General features: G+C 33.4%; 1 protein-coding gene across 1 annotated transcript; it reads right to left on the bottom strand.

Moving 5' to 3' along the window:
* Window positions 1-15,534: 15,534 nt before the first annotated feature.
* LOC123539970 (acetylcholine receptor subunit beta-type unc-29-like) lies at window positions 15,535-17,694 on the bottom strand. Its single transcript, XM_053525884.1, has 2 exons — window positions 17,654-17,694; window positions 15,535-16,336 (listed from the first exon to the last, which is right to left on the bottom strand). Exons 1-2 carry the CDS (start codon window positions 17,692-17,694, stop codon window positions 15,535-15,537), a joined length of 843 nt encoding a protein of 280 aa, XP_053381859.1.
* Between the last annotated feature and the right edge of the window lie 5,721 nt (window positions 17,695-23,415).

The following is a 23,415-nucleotide window of genomic DNA, read 5'->3' as shown; positions in this document are numbered from 1 at the left end:
CTTAGAATGATTTTAAAATTAAGAAATGCATATTTTATGACGTAACTTTGTATTTCAAGTTATTCTGTTTTATTTTTCTATTTGCATTCAATAAAGCATATTAGTCTGGTGGACTTTTTGATCAAATACTCAACTTGAAACTCCCTGAACAACTACAGACAAAATATGAGCTTCAGATGTAATTTTGGTAAAAGAGCAGAGAGTATTGGCGGGAAAAGCCTATTATCATGCAAAAGGTGAAGAACTTTTAAATACAATGATTGCGACATCAGCATCGTTCATACACAAGTAAAAGCACTGTTCTCTCTAAAAATGCATTGCATGGAAAACAGCATCTCAGTTAACCTGCCAGACTTTAGTATCAGAAATAATCTTTTCGGTTGTCAAATGAGATCTCTACCGATTGAGATTAACGCTGTGTCACTCCGCTTAATTTACATTCTTTAGAAAATGCTGGATATTTTCTTATCAACATCTGTTCCATGATGTCTATTACATATTTTGTTTTATCATTGAAAATTAAAGTAGGCACTCTCAAGTACGAAAAGAAGTTGGTAGTTTATGAATAAATGAAATAAATATTGCCAAAGAACTCCTGGATTCAATGAAATATCAACGTTTGTTTGTTTCTAGTTTCGAGCGGTAATTTACAAACGAGGGTATCGAATCAAGACATTTACTAAAGAGTTGTATTTTTGCTGGTGTGTGTCTGAAATGTCTGTGGTGCATATATGTAATTACCTTTTCATTAAAATGTTATAGTACTTTTCTTTACGAGTTCTATGGCTCAATTTGAAGCAAATATTAATTGTTCCACAAAAATAGCTTCAACTCCTGCAGTCAGTGTGGTAACACCAAGTTCACCCTTTGGGGCTGCAAACACTTATTTTAAGGCTTAACATAAGGCAGTATACAAGAACTCGGTCATGGTTCTTGGCCTTTTGATTCACTACACTACGAAAAAGATGTGTCATATCTCAAAGCTATAGAATTAAAAATGAAACTTAACAAAACATATTGCGAGGGAATACCATTTTTAAGTTTACATGGATACATATTCTGACAAAATGCAAGAGAGAGTTGAAGTGTCTGACCCACATTCTGCTGTTACGACATAAAACAGATGGACAAAATTTCAAACACTCCAAATATATAGAAAAGAGGACCTGAACAAACTTTTCTACCAAAATGCTTTAAATTCCATGTACGTATAAAGAATCATAATTCTTTGGGATTTATTTACTGGGATTTCATTAGACAGATGCAGTTGAACTTTTAAATGAATTTACTTTCGGTTTTTGGTTATTTCAGCAAAGGAATCCAGGAATTTAAATTTGTGTTTGACAATCCGTCTATTGAGTTTTCTTCAAAATAAAATTAAAAAAAGAAATTATAGCATGTAGGATAATCCCTTCAGGTTCAGCTAATACATTAGCTAGTTTATTTCCAACATTTTGTTTCTATGAAATCTCCTTGTGAATATAGACTTGCACATCATCTGTCTTATACTGTATTTGGATATATATAAATAATTAAATTTGTTTGATGTAGTTTTGCGCTCTTTCTGGTACGCCAGTCTTGTTAAGCAATATCTTTTTATGTGCAAGAGTTATAACTGCATGCAGCTTACTTGATTATCATATCAAAATGCATTTAGGTTAATGTCAATAAACTTCGAAATCTCCTATTTATGTCCTTGTTTGAAAAATGGCAGCTACATTGTCTCTTATACATAAAATATATCAATTTTTATTATTAAGTTCCCTATGATTTTTTCTCATAATATTTGCAAAGGGTTTAAATTTTTATGAACATACTGGAAACTTCGATTGTTGCTTTGTTTTTGATTAACCACCCTTCATGGTTCTTCTTTGTATAATACCACTTGCAGTATATAAGCATGGATTCTAGCAAAGTAAGTTTGCTCGGCAGGTAATGAGCTATTCTGAGAGCTGTTCAATGTTGTGTTATTAACATGAAAATTTTTCATGGCCTTTATTCATTTGTTGAAATTGTACCGGTACAGGAAGACCCAAATAGCATGATTAACATGAATAATTATGTCTGCTCCTGGTTACAGAAATCTGCTCAGGGCAGCATCAATATTACTTTATTTGTTTGGGAAAATTAGTGGTAAGAGCTTAAATAGACCTATTTAGTATAAAGTTGTTACATTTTGAAGTGTGGATGCATATTTGACCACAATTTAAGGATGTCAAAATCAAATCATTATAATCAAACATCAAATATTTAAAAGGTTTCAGCGTGAAATAATGTGAGGTTGTGTCCAGCTGATACAGGATCGTTTTGACGAACAGGCAGCCTCGTCAAATAAAGTCTTTGTTGTTATCAATATTATTATTATCATTATTATTATTATTATAATACATAATACAATAATTTAACGAAGACTGAAAATAAATGGTACATAATTACATTGTAATAATTTGATCAATATAAAGCATGTGTTAGTTTTCCAGTATTCTGTTTAACAACATGTTCTTTAGCCTTGTGATTGTATTTGATATGTTTTTATTTCAATTGGTAGCACAGCTTTTGGAACTCGGTTCATGCATGCGCTTTGGGTACAAACAAAACAATATATGTATAAATAGATTGCATTATTTATCAATTAAGTATGTCAAACTGTTATATCCACACACAAGCACCAATTCAACCTTATTCTATAAATACAATTCATAACGACATTATTATAATTTGTCTTGAGTTAATAATATAATTTTGGCTTGACTGTTCAAAGAAATATTGATGTATTAAGCATTATACTTTAATGGTTTATGAAACAAATCGGCGATGTTTGTACCTACACTGATTTTGGGAAAACAACTTCTGGATTAGAAACTAACCTTTGGGCCCTTGCAGCATTTTATACAGAAATTAAATTTAAGGATGTTTATCAGATATCAATGGTTGGGATTGTGTAATTTTGTAAGCCATGAAAGGTACACTTGTATCCCGGCTTTGAATTTTGGGGGATAAATTTATAAATTTATAAAGTAAATTTATTGTGTTACTTCTATTGGATGAAATCGCACATGAGACGCACCATCTTTGTTTACACAGAACACCATGAAAAGTAGTTGTTGTTTGTGTGTATTGCTCCCTTATATTAAATAAGACATTTTACTGTTTTGATAGTAATGTAGTTCACAGTAACGTAGTTTACAAAAAGAGTTAGGTTAAGAATGTGTGACTTAAAATACATGATGTACAGTAAAACCTTTTTTGCTTTAGTATGATACTGTTCACGTATATGTATGTAGTGAGAAATAGCAGAGTATTAATTGTAATGGAATATTTTGTATCTTTGTATCTTTTCTATGTTTCATCGTCTTCAAGACTGATCATAGTACATATCTATACGAGTATTAATTTTAAATGTTCAGCTACAGATGGTATCGTAGGTCACAGTAATTCCTGTGACAAGACATTTAATTTATCACTAAAATGATTTTTCATGTTTGTAAACTGCTCAAATAATTTTGCTAAGTTGTATTTTACATTTAACCTATACAATGTTATGGCAAAAGACGATGGGTAAGGGTAGATTTCTCAGAAGCACAGAGCACCTAAAACACAGCCTCAGAGCCACGCATTAGTACATATTACTTAATTTGAAATATAGATAGAGGGGGAGGAAGTGGTAAAATGGTTGGGTGTCAGGTGTTGGTGGAATATGAAGGGGAAAGAAGAACAAGGATGAAAATACATAGGGAATGTTATGTTCCTTAATAACAGTCACACTACTACGTAAACCGCAAAAGCGCAGACATTCATGTACCAAAATCAAATACACAACCATACCCAACTAAATAACATAGAAAACAGTAGGGCACCGTCGGTGTAGCAGATATATACGATTTTTGTTAAGATGTGGGCGCCAAACGCTGCACGCTTACGATTCGCGCCTGTTGGCCTATAACCGAGCATAAAATGTTTAAAATATGATCAAAACTATGCATTTTGTGGGCTCACTAAACATTTTAAAACAGTTTCTATCGTTTGAATATTTTTTGTTCATGCAAACAACGAAAGTTGTCTTAAAATCTATAAATTTGCATGAAATCCACACATATTTCCCGGTACCCAATCCCACACCCCTGTTACTATTTTTCATATCCTTGTAGATTATGCCCGAGAATGTGCACGTGCAAGTTGCGCAAAGTGTATCTGTTGCAAGATTTGAAGCAAAAGCTCTCAAAAGCGGTTAATGGCATAAATAGAATAGGTTCCAACACATGCTGTTCAAAGACACTCAACAGCGTGTTTGTTTACTGTTAACATTGTGTGAATACTGGCTTAGAATGTCCTTTCAGTTTCAGGTATAAATTGCTAATTCCTTTTCACTCATTTTGTTTATACAAACATACTTAACATACTGTTTTATTGGAGCAGTAAGTATCCCGCCGTTACATAAATGAAATAATGTTGACACTCATCCCAAAACTGCTTTTTTTGTATATTTTAATAGTTAAAATTATTTTCCTCGAGTCCTTGACTTAATTCAGATTCTTAATATGCCACCACTTAATTAATAATTCAGACGCACAACATGTGGGTTAACAAACCTATGAGTTCAATTGCATATTTGTACTGCTTTACAGATAAATATACATAGTACAAAATGCTTATAAATGTTGATTTATAAGAAAAAAATATGATTTACATATGCACATTTCCGTTTATTAAAACTGTTGAAATAGTTTATTAATGAACAGAGATGGTGGTTGTTACTGTATTTAACATTCAGGGGTGTTATTTCATATTGTAAGAAAAGTTGTTTTTGTTTTATTTATTTATTTATTTGTTTATTCAGTCATTCAACGAGTGACAACTGATCCGCTTGAGGATGCTTCATAGTTTGGTAATACCTTACACGTAAAAATAGCAATATCTTACAACGTATTGCATGTAAATATGAAAAAGAAATTGCTAATTTTGCAGTAGCAGACAAATCAGAAGCATTTGCACGTATGATATTGATTCTTTTTACGACAGTATGCATATGAAAGACTATACATTATTTCTAAAAATTGTTCTGGTCAATCTCTTAAGAATTATTTCATAGTCGCTCAGTTGTTGCAACCTTTCGCCGCGTTTTTAGTAATCTGTAACAATGTAATAATTAGTAACGTTTCGGATCTATTTGTTCACGCTTAGATGATAAAAACATAAAGGTGGTGACTGATTTACCAGCAGCTGGGAAAAACACTGCTGACATTCTACCATAGGAACAGAAGAAAACATGTCTATTCAAAGTTGGTTCGGAGCCAATCTGCATTGTCCAAAATGCAGCGTCATTTAGCTCATTATTTATGCTTTACAACGTTTTAAAAATTGATAGGTGTTGTTGGGTCCAAGGTATTATATAAATATGCGAAAGTCTGTGCCGGATCAATTAGTATATACAATATATATATATATTCGCCAATGATCTAGTAGAATCTATCTTAAAGTCGTATGCTACATAAAATTTTCACGAGGCAGAAATCGCACAAGGCACCGATTACAACACCGTTTCCGGTAAATTTGCATGGTTTCGGATAATCGGACAATCGGCGCACTTATTTTTATATAACGCTTGATCAGAACTAGTCCAAATGATAGGACGTTTCAAGACAGCGTGATTACTTTTTACTGTCATCATAAGGAATTGCCCAACGAAAGCGTACGCAAGATAAAAATAGTCATGTCTTATCAGATTTGACTTGATACTAAGTCTTTATGAATCATTTATTTGATTACTTGATGTTATATGCTATGGCAGACACGCTGTTTAGGATACACTTGTACCCTAGTCATGCATTATGATCTGAAATAAAACGAAGACAAAGACGGTGACCCAAATATTTCTTTTTATGTTTAGGTTACTTATTGAATGAACTTACAATAAATGAAATATGAACAAAGTCTGTTTTTGGAAAATATGGTGACATTCTAGTATACGTCTTTAAATGGACAAGCTCAGGACAATTATAACAATTTTCTACTTTAGAGAGACCCTCATTATCCGTACCAACCACATTATTTTTGAAAGTATCTATCCGCAGTAACGTTGAAAACTAAACAAAAATATATTGGAATGGTAACGTAAGCTATATATATCTACAATTTAATATTTACAAGGATCGTAACCACAACCCGCCACTTTAAGGTAGATTTTGTTTGATATGTTAATGATATAACAACAATACAACTCATAATTAGCTACGTCACTCTTGAAAGATTTATCTATTCGGTGAATGTAATGGAAAAAGTTTGAATAAACTGAATATATATATTGAAATGAGTTAATAACAGATCACAATTATATTTTATTGTTTCATCAGCTTCTAACTTTACTAACTGAATTAGAATCATAGTGAAATATATAAATATGCAGCAAATAAAGATTAACCTGTTTATAGAACATGTTGATCCGTATTTGTAATGCAAGTTTACATTATTATTCGTTTCAAAAAATGAGGATTTACGTTTACACTGCAATCACTACGATATTTGGTAAGCTTGATAGGTGTGGTCAAAACTGTTTAAATTCAAAAACTAGAAAGTATCTTATACCCACCTAAATAGCATGGCTTATTAGGTCACGGGTCCGAATATTCGGATCTTATTTGAGTATTCGAATATTCGGTAGTAACATAGACATTACTGAAATAATTATTTTCATGTTCATAGCATCATAATTTTTCGTCACGTAAATAGCGTGTCAAAACGTAATACACAGTCGCCATGGTAATGACACATACCCGACAGGTGTGCGAAACATACTTGTCATCTTAGCTAGTCCTGTTTGATCAAACAATGCAATTATTGTCAATTAATAATCATGCGTAATTTAAAAAACGTGTTTACAAATCGTCGGCAAATATTCCAGCTTTAAAGAAAAGACGTAAGAGAGTGCGAAGGTGATAATTAGTGCACGTGCATTATATGCTCTTTTATTGACGCCAGCTGCAACAAACATTTGTCGATTAATATCGGCACTGCTATTTTAATCATACATGTGTGAGTTTTACGCTTTATGAAATAGATTAACAACTAGAAACATGTTTCACTGTATATAACTGGTCAATAGAAGGTTACGCCCATTTTACTCATAATGTACTCAAATTGTATCGAATTAATTTATTGGATATTGTTGAAAATAAAAGCTTGAACAAATTTTTTGATGTCCTAAATCAGTTTTTTAAATTATAGACGTAACAATTGATACAATTTGCTAGCAATATGCCTCCGACTACTTCTGACGTTTGGAAGTACTTTACACGTGCAAATGATCGAAGATCGGCTAAGTGCAACCTGTGTGAGACTACCCTTGCTTATTCTGGAGGAACTTCTAATCTCCGAAATCATGTCAATGAAAAACATTAATCAATTAACAGTGGAAATACGGACGATGCAAAAAAGCAAACATCTCTGTCAGCGTTTGTTTCAACACCGAAAAAAGTGTCATCGTCTGAAAGTGAGACAATAACTCAGTCGATAGCAAATATGGTTGTTATGGATTATATGCCACTAAGTGTCGTTGAAGGAGAGAGATTTTTAAGTCTGATGAAAACTGTAGTGTCAGTGTATAATGTGCCATCCAGGAATACTATTCGTTCTCGGATTGTTAAACGATATGATAGTGAGAATGACTTGCTAAAATCATCTCTCGCGAGTGTATCTTCTGTTGCTATAACAACTTACACGTGGACATCCAATGCAACAGAAAACTACATTACGGTCACGGAGCACCATATCGATAATGAGTGGCGCATGAGAAGCAATGTGCTGCTTACTCATGCCATGCCAGAGAAACATACGGGGGGTCGGGGGGGGAACTTGGCACGAAAACTTCAAGACTGCATTTCTGCATTTCTGAATTCGGCCTCGTGGGGAAAGTTAAAACATGTGTACACGTTAACGGGAGGAACATTGATTGTGCGGGACGCATATGTGATGAGTGGGGCGATCTCGGTTGCTTTGGACATACTTTGCAACAGTGTATAAAACCGGCGCTAGAACTACAGAGTGTTTCGAAAACGGTAGCTAAATGCAGGAAACTTGTCGGCCACTTTTAATCATTCAACAACACTAACAGCCGAGATGAGGAAACGCAAGGTTACACTGGGTGATCCCGAACACGAGCTTCAACAGGGCGTTGTTACCCGATGGAATTCCACCTACTACATGTTACAACGTGTATCTGAGCAAAGACGCGTGTTAACGGACATTATGTTGGACACTAGAATCACAAGCTAAACTGATAATGCGCTTCTGTTGAAGGATCTGTTGGGACATTATCAGTGATCTCTGTGAGGGACATTATCAGTGATCTCTGTGATGTATTATGTATTCTCACGAACGTTACAAGGTACATGTGCTCTAATCAGTATGTGTCTTGCTCCGAGATATATCCGATCGTGTTTGGAGTAATAAACGACTGTCTCAAACGCACAAGTGATGATAGTGGACAAATCGCGAAGGTGAAGGACACTATAAGGGGAGAGTTCATCAGGTGTTTTAAGCCTGACTCTGTGGACATTACTTCAACGGTGCCTATGTTGGCATCGCTTCTTGATCCTAAGTATAAACGGCGCGGATTTCTGACACGTGAACAACTCACGGCAACTCATGAAATGTTGGAAAGTAAAATCGACGAAATGCTGTTACGAATCTCGCGTGAAAGTGATAGTGAACCAACCCCAAAACGGCGCAAACTTGATTTTCTGTGTATTGAATCACCGGAGAAAGACGATAGTAGTGACGAAATTATGTGCAATCTGTCTGGTGGAGAAATAATGAACACAGATTTCCTAAGATTGCTCTCATTGCCAAAAAGGTTCTAGCTATGCCCGCAACATCAGTTCCGTCGGAACAAATATTCTCTTCCGCCGGACTTTTGATAAATAAGTTGAGAAACAGACCGTCCAGTGACCTCGTGGATAATATTATTTTTCTGGACAAAAACAAAGTGTCTAAGGACATTACCTCTGTATAAGTGCAAACACTCGACCTTGTGTGAACATTATAGACTCTTTCAATTACGACTGAATTTGATTAAGTGATTTTGTAACTTGGAAAATTTCAAAAGACATTATATATCCAATCAATTTAAAAACGTTGTTGCTGAAGACAATCTATTGATATTTAAAGTTTGCATTGTTGTTATAACTTAAGTTGCTAGTTTACAGCGTGAAAAATTGTTTTTATTCACCATATCTATTATGCTCTTTGTGTAATAAACGAAACAAACTTTCTACGTCGTTTCATTACTGTGTTTGTGTAATTAAAGAAACAAATCAGTCTTTTAATAATGAGTTTGCAATTATATTAAGCCTATGTATTGAAGGAAAATATTCTGGACCCGGCCTTATATAAATAATTACATATAACTGAAAACGTATCTTCGTATCTTTCCAATTTGCATAATAAAACTAAACCGAAAGTAAAAAAATCTTGTCAGAGTTACCTTTCTTCCATTTCAAAATGGCGACCGCTAATATATTTCAAGTACGACTGGTACTAATAAAACATCATAAGCCCTTATAGGCTGATCACTAGCAAATAGAATGTAAGCCTCCGCTTACAAGTAGTCCAAATATAAATAGTACTAATCTTTTTTCCTTTCCTAGTGCATTTTCTCGACAGCAACGTGCTTACTTTTACCATACCACGTTTTAGTATGTATCACTTTGCATTCTGTTGAAATCGGCATGTTCCTATCGCATGCTGGGTAAAAATGGCGGCGTAAGAATTTAATGTCTTGAGAAGAGAAATTGAAAGAAGCGAAAAGTAGTATCAGCGGGTTGTTTTTACCGAACTGTAGTTTTCTTATATAAAAGTTAACACCCCCTTTTCTTTTTGTTTTTGTAAAGTAGCGATCTAGTTCTTTATGGGAATATAAGTCTCTGAAAATCTGATATGCTAGAAAATGTCGAAAAACCGTTGTGAAGTAAGTGGATTTTATTTTAAATAAAGAACAGCTCGATTTAGTGGTGTTCAGCCTTTAATAAATATGTTTAGGTCATCAGAGATAACAACTACCTTTCTTCTGTTTATTAGCTTTTACTGTTACTCACTGATATATAATCATAGTTTTGCAATCAGTTTGAAATATATAAACCTGCAGAAAACACAGATAAACAATACGGATAAACCTATATACATACATAAAAAGCAACACGAAAACACTGTCTTAATGCATCTTTAAATATTTGGCGATGACCCGTAGTTGTAAACAAGCCAAAAAAACGCAAGTTTACAGTAGTATTCGTTTCAATGATTAGAGAATGAAACGTTTACATTGCATTAACTACGATATTTGAAAAGTTTATTAAGTGGAGTCAGAACTACAGACGACCAACAAACAGAAAAGTAACTTACATCCGCCTGATACTCAAAACCTGGATTTTGAGTCTGCCAATTGATTGGATATATAAGTATTTGTACAATGTAATTTCAAGCACATGTAATTAAATGTGCGTTTTCTGTTGGGACTGTGTCAATCCCGGCCTAGAATTCTTTGAAACTGAAGAATTCCAAGTAACCGTTTATTTACTCTGTATTACACCACTTCTTATGTTAATTCCATTAATTAAATACGATATATTTTCTTTATCCCTGACACATTGACTTCTTTTATTTAGGGCAGTTTTGGTGGCAGCACTTAATAAATTATTCACGTTAACTGTTATTCAAAAGGAATTTATTTATGTCTGGCAATATTTCATATGAATATCATACTGCGTAAATTTTTTACTGTAAATACTTGTAATTGAGTATTCTTCTTATATTGGCCGTGGTATTTTAATGTGAAGGCGTTTACAGAAAGAAATGCTAAACCAGAAACCATGTAAGGTATGGAAAAATGTTAAATTAATTTCTGTTATTAGATAATTTTCGTTTGCGAAATGTTAAGTGTAAAGTCCCAATGAAGTAAAATGTTACAGGTTTCTTTTTAATTTGTTTCAAACCGTGTATTATCTGAAAAAGTCTCATCGCACCCTTATTTGGGTTTTAGTTACTCTACTTTTCATACTTTTCTTATAGTTTTCGTGTGGCTGCATGTAGTATTTGTCTTTTTGTCAAATCCAAACTGTTTTGCAATGGTCCGATTTCCTTCTACCGTCTGCCGGACTATAGCTGGCGAATAGATCAGTCTTTAGTAGTTTATCTTCATTAGTTTATATTACAATATATTAAGGGAAGGAAGTCATAAGTGACAAGCAAGAATAATAAACTAATGTTCAAACGTTTAAGTCATAAGAAAAGTGGTATTCATTGCTCTAGTACATGATACCAAGTTTTGCTAAAGATGATAGGTAAGAGTAGATTTCTCGGAAGCACACAGCACCTAAAACACAGCCTAAGAGCCACACATTTGCAAAGTAGGCCCACAACAAAAAGAAGATGTTATGAGAAAACATTACAGACGGGTTGCTTCAAACATCTAACAAGTACATATTAATTCATGTGACATATAGATAGAAGCGAAGGAAGTTGTGAAACGGTGTGGAGGTATTTGAAGGGGAAAAGATGAACAAAGATGAACAAACAAAGGGAATGCTACGTTCCTTAATTAACAGTCAAACTACAACGTAAATCACAAAAGCACACACACTCATGTACCAAAATCAAACACACAACCACACGCAACTAAATAACATAGAAAACATTAAGGCACAGTCTTAGACAAACAATCACACTAGGAAAAAACAATTGTGCACCGCCTTAGGATTCCATAAGTCTGTTCAAAGGGGAGCCACGAAAACTAACTCAAAGTAAAGGGGGAGGGATGTAAAAAGTCGCGCAAATGCAAGTGGAAACGAGGAGGCAATTGGGGCTTTAAGGAGGAGGACAAAACGCAACAATCAAGTAAACATATGCAACAGACAATACAAGACAGACAGAAAACCAGTTGAAAATAGGAGCAACGCCATGGAACGGTAAGTAACCTATATCAAGAAAACTGGTGGTTTAAACGCGTTTAGGGCATGGCAACCTCGTACATACTCAATTTTCAACAAGTCAGACAACACAATGTGAATAAAATCACCGCTGAGAAAGGCTCTAACATTAGCGCAAAAAATAACAGCTTAATAAAGTAAAACATAAAATAAAGGTAAATCCATTGAAAGCTTCAATATTACAAATTGTGTCTCAGTGGATAAACTAAGCATGAAATCTCGTTCATAACAGTATAAGAATAAATCAGCAATGAGAGGGGCGCAGTTGGTCCCCATCGAGATACCAATTACTTGTCTGTATTTTTTATTGCCAAATTTAATAAATATGTTATCTAGTAGAAACCTAAGAGCCTCACAAACCTATATAGATTGTATCTCTTAAATGCACTGTTAGAAAATAATGCTCTAGTTTCATTACAGACCAGATTATTAACGTTAACTTTTCTCTTGCAAATGTTTTCTCTATTAAAGCTACTAGTTTGTCGTTGATAAGATTATGTGGTAAATTAGAATAAAGAGTAGAAAAGTCATAAGTACTTATATTATGGTTTGCTGAACCAAAACTGATTAACACCCGAGTTCTCCTAAACGTTAGACAATAATTTTGTACGTGGTCTTTAATTGCAGTAAGACAAGAAGTCAAAATTAGAGAAATGTTTTTTTGTGTTTTTTTTTTTTTTTTTTTTGTAGTTTATAAGGTTGAATTTGCGATGAATCGAGCCTTATATGGAGTTTGTGAAGTTTAGAGATCCAGTAAGGAGCTTCATCTGACTGTAGTTTTCTCATCTTGTTGTGATGACTGGTAAGTGTTTGCATCTTTCAGTTTGTTTTGTAATATTTCTATGTAGTAAATGCGTCAAAAGAAGAAAATGACAATCATGGGTGAGGTAATCACCTAATAGGCCTAAGACCACAGTTATTTTTACTATATATTCTATATAGGCACTGGACACTATATCAATTTTGCATGCATTCCAACCCCTATAAAATACCTGAACTCAACAGAACTATTCAAGAGAAAAAATTCCAACCACAGTTAACATTGGGTTGACCGGCTCTTTTTTCCACCATTTTGAACCAAATCACATGCGTATGAAGAATACTCTCTAGATGGCCGCAAACAGGCAAAACAGGCCCTATCAAAAAGTCATGTTATGCATATTCTGACATTTTCATTCTATCAAATTGTACATGTACCTGCTATTTCATATCTCCTCTATTAAATTATGCCATTTATTGCAGGTCTTTCACTCAAAAATTCACCAATATTCACCATCAAACAGAGGAACTATTTTCCGCGTAACCACTTCCGTATTGTGGTCAACCAAGGGCAAAAAACTGTGGTCTTGTGCCAATAGGTAGCGTTTACACTAATAGTATGTCGATTAAAAGAAATTAACTCTGCTTAAAAAAATAGTTGAAAAATAAAGTGTGTTGATAAATATATCAAAGTCATATATTCATGTTATACAAATTGCAAGTATCATTTTGATACTAAATATGCAATATTCACATTCAGAAATGTTCAGTTAGAAATAAAAATGGCAAAAGTATATATCACAATAGTACTACTTGTTATTTATTCTAGATATTGACCAAATGACTTCTTACTTCCTTTTAAACTACTGCTTAAATAACCAATATAAACGTTATTAAACTGCCTTGTCGCAGATTGTCGCAGATTTGTTTTTATATTGTTATGAAAGAGATTTTATGTTGAGCCTTTCTCAAGATACACAGGCAAATATTATTACTGCATTTAATAATACATCACGCTATCTGGATGATATACTTAATATGGATAATCCGTTTTTGATCAGTTAGTGGAAAATATTCACCCCAGGGAGCTGCAGTTAAATAAAATTAACAACTCGGATAATACTGCTTTATTTCTAGATTAACATCTCTCTATTTACGACAATTTTATACATACTACAATTTATGAAAAGAGGGATGATTTTAATTTCAGTATTGTAAATTTCCCCCATTTGGATGAGGATGTACCCCAGGCTACATCTTATGGGTTATATATTTCTCAGTTTATTCGGTTTGCAAGAGCGTGTAGTCATGATGAGGATTTCAATGAACGTATCTTATATATTACAAATAAGCGTCTTCATCAGGGCTACCGTTATTATGAATTACGTAAATACTTTTCCAAATTTTACTATTGATTGTGTCTGACGGAACAGATGGAGGACTCTATGATTAATAGTTCTTAAATCCCACCAAGACTGAGCTATTATGATTTCCTTCTTCTGGCCCGTTTTGTCGGGCCCTTGAGGTTGTTTTTTTTTTTTTTTTTTTTTTTTTTTTATTTTTTGCTCTCTCTTCTGCAAAGGCATTTAGTACATACGTTTTTGGTTCTTAAGATTGCGTTTTTATATACATATATACAAGAGCAATTTTTACATTTCATGCCTTCTGTTGCCTTTACGTATATAAAGGTTTCACCTGACGGGGCTAACTTTTATTTGCACTGTCTTGTAACTTTGGAGCATGTTGGGGGTAAGAGTGAGGTGAGGTGCACCATAGACCGGTTTAAACTCACCAGTGGTGGTTTTGCCACTGACCGTTCCAAGGCGGTGCCCCACTGTGTTCCTGCATTTGTTTGTTTTGTCCTTGTGTGTTTATTTTGTGTATGTGTTACCATTGGTTACATTGAAGTGGAAACTCTACTAATGTGGAAATAATGTTAAATTGTTTAAGCTTATGCTTTTCAGAAACTACATAGATTCGCACGGAAAAAAATACAAAATACTACCATAAATAAAAAGACATTTTAAATGACACCAATATGTTGTAACATATTTGGGTTTAAACATAATAATAGAACGAAACATTTTTTTAAAATTTTATTATATGCGAAAATCTGAAAAAAAAAACTCCATTATTACGATAGTCAAACATTTTGTCCATGTGCGAGTTGATCAAGAAACATATGTAACTCACAGTGTGACTGATATTGATTACATCTCAATACAAATGCTTTGACAAACTAAAGAAATAAATGTAGATATATTTGACATAGACGGATGCAAATTTATGATCTGTTGTTTATATATGGATCATAAAATAAATGAACTGGTTCTAAAATACATTTTTATTTCAGAAAAAAACAATAGCACTATATTACATGTATACAAAGAAAACATATTTGTTTAAGTAAAAACATTTTTGTTCAATGCTGTCATGGCAGTCATTTCACAAGACAGCATATGCAAAGTAGCGATGTTAGAAAAAAATGTTTTATCAAGCGAGCAACGGAGCTTCCTACTCCCGTAGTATATGAAATATCTGTAATTATACAAAAACATTTTGCGCATTAAATTATTTAGAGTAAAAAAAATGAGACAACGTTCAAGTTGACATGATAATTACGTATTCATATTAAGGTTTATTTTTTCTCTGGATGCTTATCAGCTCAATGCCTGCTTAAAGGTAGTTTTCTCATTCATATAGAGTTTTATGACGAACTAAACACATAAAAAAAAGAGACAAGTGTTATTTAAATGCTAGTTACACAAATTTCGTCGTCTTTACAAATTGTGTGTACATTCTACATATCAGTCAATGTTGATTCACTCACTCTCTGGAGCATCAGACTGAAGAATCCTGCTGTAAAAAGAAGGATTAGCCCAAAGAAGATGATGAATAATATCGAGTCGAGTTTCTCCAGAAACATTCCCCAAGTGTAGGACTCATCATCGTTGTCGGTGTCTATATCAACACTGCAGACTTCAGGATCTTTGCCGCAGTCGTCGCCGCCGGCTTTCGTTGGGTCAAAAGGCATCACCTTGTTGCTTGAACGCTTCTTTGGACGAAGGCAGTTGATGGTACATTCTTTATCGCCAATACTCGCCACCAGTTTCGCCTGAATGATTGTGTAAAGAACGGACAAGACGCTCATAAACAAGAGGACGATGATGAACAGAAGGAAGTAGGATATTTGGAGGGAGTTATCAGGAAGGGTATCACTGACGATTGTGACAAAGATACCGTATGAGAGGAAAATTGTGATTGCAAACGATCCCTTCTTACCTGAGCCAATCGGAACCAAGAATATACAGATATTCAGAAAGGCCAACATGAGTAGTGGCATAATCAGAGTAAACGTTGCAAAATTGGCTCTTCGCTGAAGCTTGAACTCGACATCTATATGGTAAGTGTTATACAGCAGATATCGTTTATTGGATACGCTGGTTATTCTCCAAGCGGGGTTTTCAGTGTATTCATCCAATGTGACACGTTCAGGATGATCCAACTCTACAGTCGCGATGGTTTCGTCGGAAACGTAGTAAGTAACTGTACAGGTCTGTTCATCAAATGGGTAGTACTTAATGTCCACATGACAGACAATACTGTAAAATTGAAATATAAAATAGTTTAGATGGCTATTTAGGATAATATATTCTGTCATTGAAATAATTTGATTTTTGTTTTAACTCTCTTAAATGTTCGTATTTAAATCTTAATATTATATTTGATTTTGTTTTAAAGGTAATGTAGCAGTAATGAACAGCGGTATTTTCCGTGCTTTTACGAAATCTTATAGCACTTCGGCTTTCTCAGTATGGTAGCTTGTGACAACTTCATTAGCAGCCAGAATGCTGAAGTTGCATTGGGAAATTGCGTAATCAAACTTAAATTGATAAATGTCATTACGAGTGAATTATATGAGCAAATATCAAATATTATGAAATAAGCCTACATGAAACATTCTTTACATGCATAGTATACGAAAAAACAATGTCATTATAAAATCAGGGTTTCTTTAAAAAGCAATTAAATAAGATTTTGACTTCTAGCTATTGTATGTAATCTCAATCTAGCATTAAATGGGTGCCAAGTACTCACATTTAGTATTTGACTGAGAAAACTCACTTCTAATATAAGTTGATTTGGTGATTTATTTATCGTTTTTATTAATCAAGAAGCTGTATTTTAGTTTTTGTTGACATGACAAAAAAAAACAACAACAACGAACTAAGCAAATGCCTCGTGGACACTAACGTAACTTGCACCAGTTCCTAGTGCAGTGTGTGATAAACGCATGTTATAGAGTTTATATGATTGCAGATAATTCGTTACACAAGAAGTGCCAAATATATTTAGATTTTGAGCAGTTTCAAACAAGTCTTAAAGCACATTCATGTGAAGTATACAAACTGGAATATATATATTCCAATTTGCTAAAAGGTAAGTACAAAGTTATCACGGAGAATACCGTATATCATTCACTTTCAACTACCTTAACTAAATTTCTTTACCTATATATTCCTTCGGGAACCCATTGAACATCACCCTCTGACGAGATTTTTGCGATATCAGTATTAACAGCCACCAGGATATCTTTGCAAAACCAGGATTTTGGCAAACTTCACTACCATTTCTGAGTGACTTAGAAGCTTCTGTTTTAGCTTGGATGGTAGTTTAGGGGCCAAGGAGCAATAAATGATATAGTTTTGCATTATTATTAATTTCCTTATGTACAAAAAAGTTGATTTAAAAAATTTGACCAATTGGATTTTTCCAATTTCCAATCGGATATATGGCGTCCGATTGGAATTTTTGAAAATCCAATCGGACATTTTTCCAATATTTTGACGGGCTGGATTTTTTTCCGGGCGGAAAACGATAATTTTTTCATAACAAATTTAAAGGCATATCTGTGTTACTTTTGTGTTTTACTATCTTTTTGTCTTGGTTGGAGATCCATACTATGGTAAATAAAAAAATCCCATTTAAAAAGCTGGAAAAAAATCCGATTGGATATTTTCAGAAAAAAAAATCAGATTTATTGTAAACACTTATAAACAGGATCAATGAACACCCTTAAACATAAGTAGTGAATAACGATGTTTTTAGTCAGTTTAAAATGGTTTTAAAAAAATCTAAATCCAATTGGATTTTTTTCCAATTTTAGGAGTTGGAATTTTTTCCAGCTTATGAAGTTGGAAATTTTTCCAGCTTTAAAAGTTGGAATTTTTTCCAGCTTTAAAAAGTTGGAAAAATATCCAGCTTAAAAAGGGACTTTTTTCCAAATGTGAATGAGTGTGATCATTTTGAAGCTAAAATACTTCTTTTCTAAGCATTTTTGAACTGCATTGATATAAATTTACTGACGTGTGAGCCATAGAATACGGTCTGTTATTTGATACCTATCTATAAATTATTATGAGTTCCAATGAAATCTGAAACGTCAATATGTTTCTAATATAATGTTGACGTCCAAATAAATATCATATACGTTTAAAAGTTTTTATAAACAGGAATTTATACCATTAAAATAGAAATAATATACTTTTGTAAATGTAACAAAATGTTTGTATTGCATCTAGAAATGGGCACTCTATATTTCTCGGAATAATATTCCACCCATTACGTCGCCGAATATCTGAAGCATATTTCCAGCGTATTTTCTCAATTCTTATACAAATCTAATAACCAATAATTATTCCAAGATAGAGACTAAATATAACTTTCTTCCGTTTTATACTATAGCGCAACAATTGTTCATCATACCATATAAAGAAATAAATTTGTGTTGTTGCGCTTCAACATGTTGACATTTTTAGCCTACCGAACGGATTTTGTTGTTTCTATGATAAAAAAAGAGTGAAACACCAGTTTCAAGACACTAAATTTTGAGATATAAATGGTCCAAAATAAAATCCTTGTGCGACCTGTACCTTATATCTGCAAATGACTGGCCTAAAACATATGTATATTTATAAAGCGTGCGACCATATTTGTAACCATGCACTTTTTCACAAATTTAAGCTAAACCTGGAATGGATGGATGACCATTTCCATTTTATCTGAGTTCCGGTATCTTAGGTAAGATTTTAGACCAGACCATCTACATGAAGCTTCAAGCATTAGTTTATTTACACAGTAATTACTCGTACGCAGGAGTCCTTCATTCTATAATTATTATTAGTAACCATTTGAATATAAATGCCTTACAGATCTACCTGTTGTAATGAAAAAAAAATCGTAACTAGACCATAATACGAAACAGCCCCTGCCACTTAACTTAGCGCAGGTTTTAATTCACGCAAAGCGATAACACGTATATTCGTCAAATCCTGACCATAGTATTTACAGAAATATGAGGAAATGGTCATTAATGTCAATCATTTTGTAGAATACTACTTAACTAAATATTTCTTTAAGAAATTCACCGATTTGTAACTGAATGACAAGTCATGGACATAACCGAATTGTTTGTTTTTATTTCTTTATTCCATTTTGGCGCATTTAATTTATCTAGAAACATTAATAAGATGTCAGTATCTACTCGAAAGCAGGAGTGAAAAGGCTTTTTGCGGTTACGGTTGTATTAATAAAACCCGACCCGCCCAAACCGCGGAAATAGCCGATTTCGATTGTACGGAACCCACCAAAACTTACGGATGGAAGGCTTATATAATTACGAATGATATCGTGTCGATATCAAGTTACATTCTGTCACATATATATTTAGAAGTTAAAGTCATTTGTTTATCTTAATATTCATAGCTTTATAGTCACGTTCTCTTGTAGACCAATAGCCAAAGTTCTAATTTAACTGGCATTTAATCAAGATCAACGATTTTCACCTGCTTAAAAATTGTAGGACAGTTTCTTATTTATATTTCCCCCACGCACCCACCCACCCACCTGCCAGTTTGTGAAACAGTAGGACGAAAAACACATGCAGGCGACTGTACCGACACAGTAAAGGCCCCTTCGCCGTAGTACAAAACCCAGTGTCACACAGTAGTCGTGAAAGTAGTTCATAATGACGTAACATTAACTAGTCTGTCAAGTTCTGTTGAAAATGTCCAGCCATGTGTTATTTCATGTCTGTCCGTTACACAAAATGACATGTTGATTGCCGAGCTCCATTGAGTTTAATTGAAATACCTAAACTATCTCGTTATTTTAGGTATTTGCTTATGTCAAGTGAACACCTCATTGAACATACGTTTCATCAATATTAAATACTTATCTTGTAGTTCTGTAATGATGAAGTAAATTACACATTTGCATTGACTAAGATGATGGTATAATCCATTCGTAATTAATATTAGCCTTCCGTCCGTAAGTTGCCGGTGATTTCCGTATACATATGTAATCGGTATCGGTTATTTCCGTTGTTTGTGCCGTGCCGGGCCGGGTTTTATTAATAAACCCCTTTTTTCCTGGTCATAAACCTCTGATTTTCCCTACCTTCCCGCTAGTAGGTTTTATACCAGTTTATCAATACAAAAACACAAGTCTTATTTATCTTATTTTTTCCTCTTAATTTGTCATTTCTTATTTTATATTATATTTAACGAAGATACAAGACTTATATAAATAATACATACAGTTTTCCAAATATAATTCAGATACATCATTAATTAATTACCTCCCTTTATTATATTTTAATAAGAGTTGTCTTGTAGAAACCTATAACTTTCTTTAAGTAGCGGATGTTTTTTTTTTGAGTATAAAGTATGTAACCCAAATTTGGCGGGTCCTACGTCGATTGTATTGTTCACGTAAACGTCACTTCCGGAATAACGGCAAAATATGTAATCTAAGAATTGTGCATGTGACTTGATAAAGGCACTGGCCGAAACGTTGTCGCAGTTAGTGATAATAAAAGTTAAAAATACATAATTTCTAACGATATTTATTAAAGTACTCAGTACTGCTATATAACTTTATATACAGTCTTAATAAAGTTAACACAATAAAAAGTGTTTGAAAATTAGCATAAATTAACTTAAAAAGCAGTATCCGGAATTCGCTGGAATAAAAGGTCTATACCCCTATCATTGACAATCATCCAACTGAAAACGAAATGAATTTCCAAAGTGATGTCCGACACAAATTGCTTTCTTTTCAGCACTTTGATTTCTTTCATGCTTCTTTATTCTAGTGAAACTTATTTTTCTCGTTTGTATTGTTTAATCTGAGTCCATTTTTATTGGCCAGACCAGACATCTAAAATAAAAATTTGAAATTTTGCAATCAAAAGGAAAATATCTTCATTTACGACATACACTGCCCGCTGCATCACATAAAGCCATCACAAATACTCCGCGCGAAGAATTATTCAAGTTAAACTAATGGGAAATTTGCATTGGACGTTTATGTGAGGTATAATTAAGAAATGAAATGATTTGTTTCGGTGTTCCTGCGAAATGAACGACAGAATAGGATCGGCAAATCCATGAATCGCGCGATTCATGTTTAATTTGCGGATCCTATTCTGTCGTTCATTTCGCATAACACCGGGAAAAAAAAAAGGTTTTATTTCTTTTATTTACATTTTATTTTCCTTTTCCCTTTTGTGAACTATATAATATTATGAATTTCATATAAAAATTTTAGCAATTTTGCAAAAAATCAGCTTCCCCATTTTTTTTCAGCGGACGGAACAACTGCACGTCCCTCTAAGGGAAATTTTTTCCCCGAATATACGCACGTCGTCAAAACACAATCAGTTATCCCTAACAGCGATGACGTAACTTTTGCCCCCTTTCCTTTTGGCCCGGTTTTATACAAAAAGAACGTCCCCAAAAATTTCAAGGGAAAAAAAAAAGGCGAATGTAAATAATTTAAAATAAAATTTTTGAATATGCTCTAGTAAAACTTATCCCCCAAAACCCGCGTATATAAATTTTTCAAAAAGAACTATAAACCCTTTTCAAAGATTTTTGGGTTTTTTATAACATTCTTCTTTATGATTCTTTTTAGGGGTTTTATATAAAAATAAAATTTGGGGAAAAAAAAAATTTAAAAAAGTGCATATCCTTTCCGCTAAGGGAACAAAAGTTAGTAAAAAAATAGCGGCCCGATGACCCTTTTAAACCCTTTTTAAAATCAGAAATTTAAAATTAAATTTAAAAAATTTATAAAATTTTCTAGTCTGCCGCTCAAATACGGGAAAAACCTTAAAAACCGGGCATATACGTAAGGGGTTTCTTTTTTTTAGCGTTTTAAATTTAAAAACCCGCGCTTTTAGCGCTAACGCACGTGCCTAATTCATTCCGCGCAAATTTAATTTTGGGCCAAGCATTTTCAGACATTTCATTTTTTGATTTTTCTTCGAACTTTTTTCCAAAAAATTCTCTTTAAAAGTTTTGGGGACAGTTACCCTCTTGTAAAATTTTAAGGTTTTTTGATTTCCTTTTAAAATTTTTCATAAATTTTTAAATTTTAAAAAAAATGAAACATACAAAATAAAATATTTTAAGGGTTGTATTTTTTGGGGGGGGCCTCTTTGGGCCAATTTTTTATCGATTTCCGTATCACCTTCGGGGATGTCCTTTTTGCGTCGCTCGTTTAACGGGAAATGTAACGTTTTAAATTTAAACCAAGCATGTAACAAAGGGGTTTAATGATTTAAAAAAGTGTGCCAAAACTCGTTTTTTTTTCACAATTATAACTTTTATTACAGAATAAAAAACAGGGAATTAATTTTAAAAAAAATACAAAGGAATTTTTCGGATAAAACATAATAAATAAATTTCAAATAAAAACTAAATTTCTTTACCCCCCTAACAGTGAAAAAAATTTATTTCATAAACATATGGTGGATAATTTTCAGCAGAAAACCCCATTTCAAAAAATTTTTCCCACGTTTTAATTTATTCCAAAAATTTTTGGGAAAAACCGGGAAATCCCGAGACCTCATCTCGGCCCGCCCCTAAAATTGAAAATTTGGGTCCCGGGGGAAGCGCTAATTCACGTTTCCCCGCTTAATTAGATAATTTTACCAAAAAAAGGGGGTTTTTGCAAATTTTTGCCCCTAATAAAAATACCCCAAAAGTAAAGAATATTAGGGTTTTCGCTTTCTTAAATTAAGTTTATCCACCCGGGGTTTCCGAGGGGATAAACCTTCGCAGCGAGGTTTGTAAACTTAATTTTTAAAACAGTAAAACCCAATATTCCCATTTTTCCCCCGTCAATAAAATTTTTTGTATTTAAAAATATACTTAATTTTAAAGGTTTTTTCTTTTAAAAAAAATAATCCAAATTTCACTCACTTGTTAATTCCTACCCCTTTAAAATTCAACCCCCTTTCGCTTTATCCAGTTACACAAAAATTTCCCTTTCAATAAAACATTATTTCAAAGCCCCCAAAATTTGCCCCTTTTAATTCTGGTATTTTAAATCATCGGGTTTTAACAAAGGGAACCCGTCAAAAACAACAGAATGGGGACTCCGGGTAAAAACCCGCCAAAACCACGCCCTTTAGATAATTTTAAATGCCCGCAGTCTTTAAATTTTTTCTCCATTTTTGTACAAGAAAAGTGAATAATGAAATTTTCCTTTCCCCCAAAATGGTTTTTGATCCCATTTAAGACAAAAAGCAAATGCTTTAAAACTGGTTAAATTTGTAAATTTTTTTAACAAAAAAAGAGTGAACGGGCCAATAAAAAAACCAAAGGGCGGGTTT

This window comes from Mercenaria mercenaria, chromosome 16 (assembly GCF_021730395.1).
Source record: "Mercenaria mercenaria strain notata chromosome 16, MADL_Memer_1, whole genome shotgun sequence".
NCBI classification, from domain to species: domain Eukaryota; kingdom Metazoa; phylum Mollusca; class Bivalvia; order Venerida; family Veneridae; genus Mercenaria; species Mercenaria mercenaria.
The sequence above is the reverse complement of the archived record's forward strand: the minus strand, read 5'-3'. Positions and strand labels throughout refer to the sequence as shown.

Bases quoted from the DNA above. Each gene is read 5' to 3' on its own strand.
- LOC123539970 (XM_053525884.1), bottom strand. From the start codon at position 17,694: ATGGATCTCCAACCAAGACAAAAAGATAGTAAAACACAAAA. The intron at 16,337-17,653 runs GTAACACAGATA...TCAATTTTACAG, and splicing joins AAAGATAGTAAAACACAAAA to TATTGTCTGTCATGTGGACA.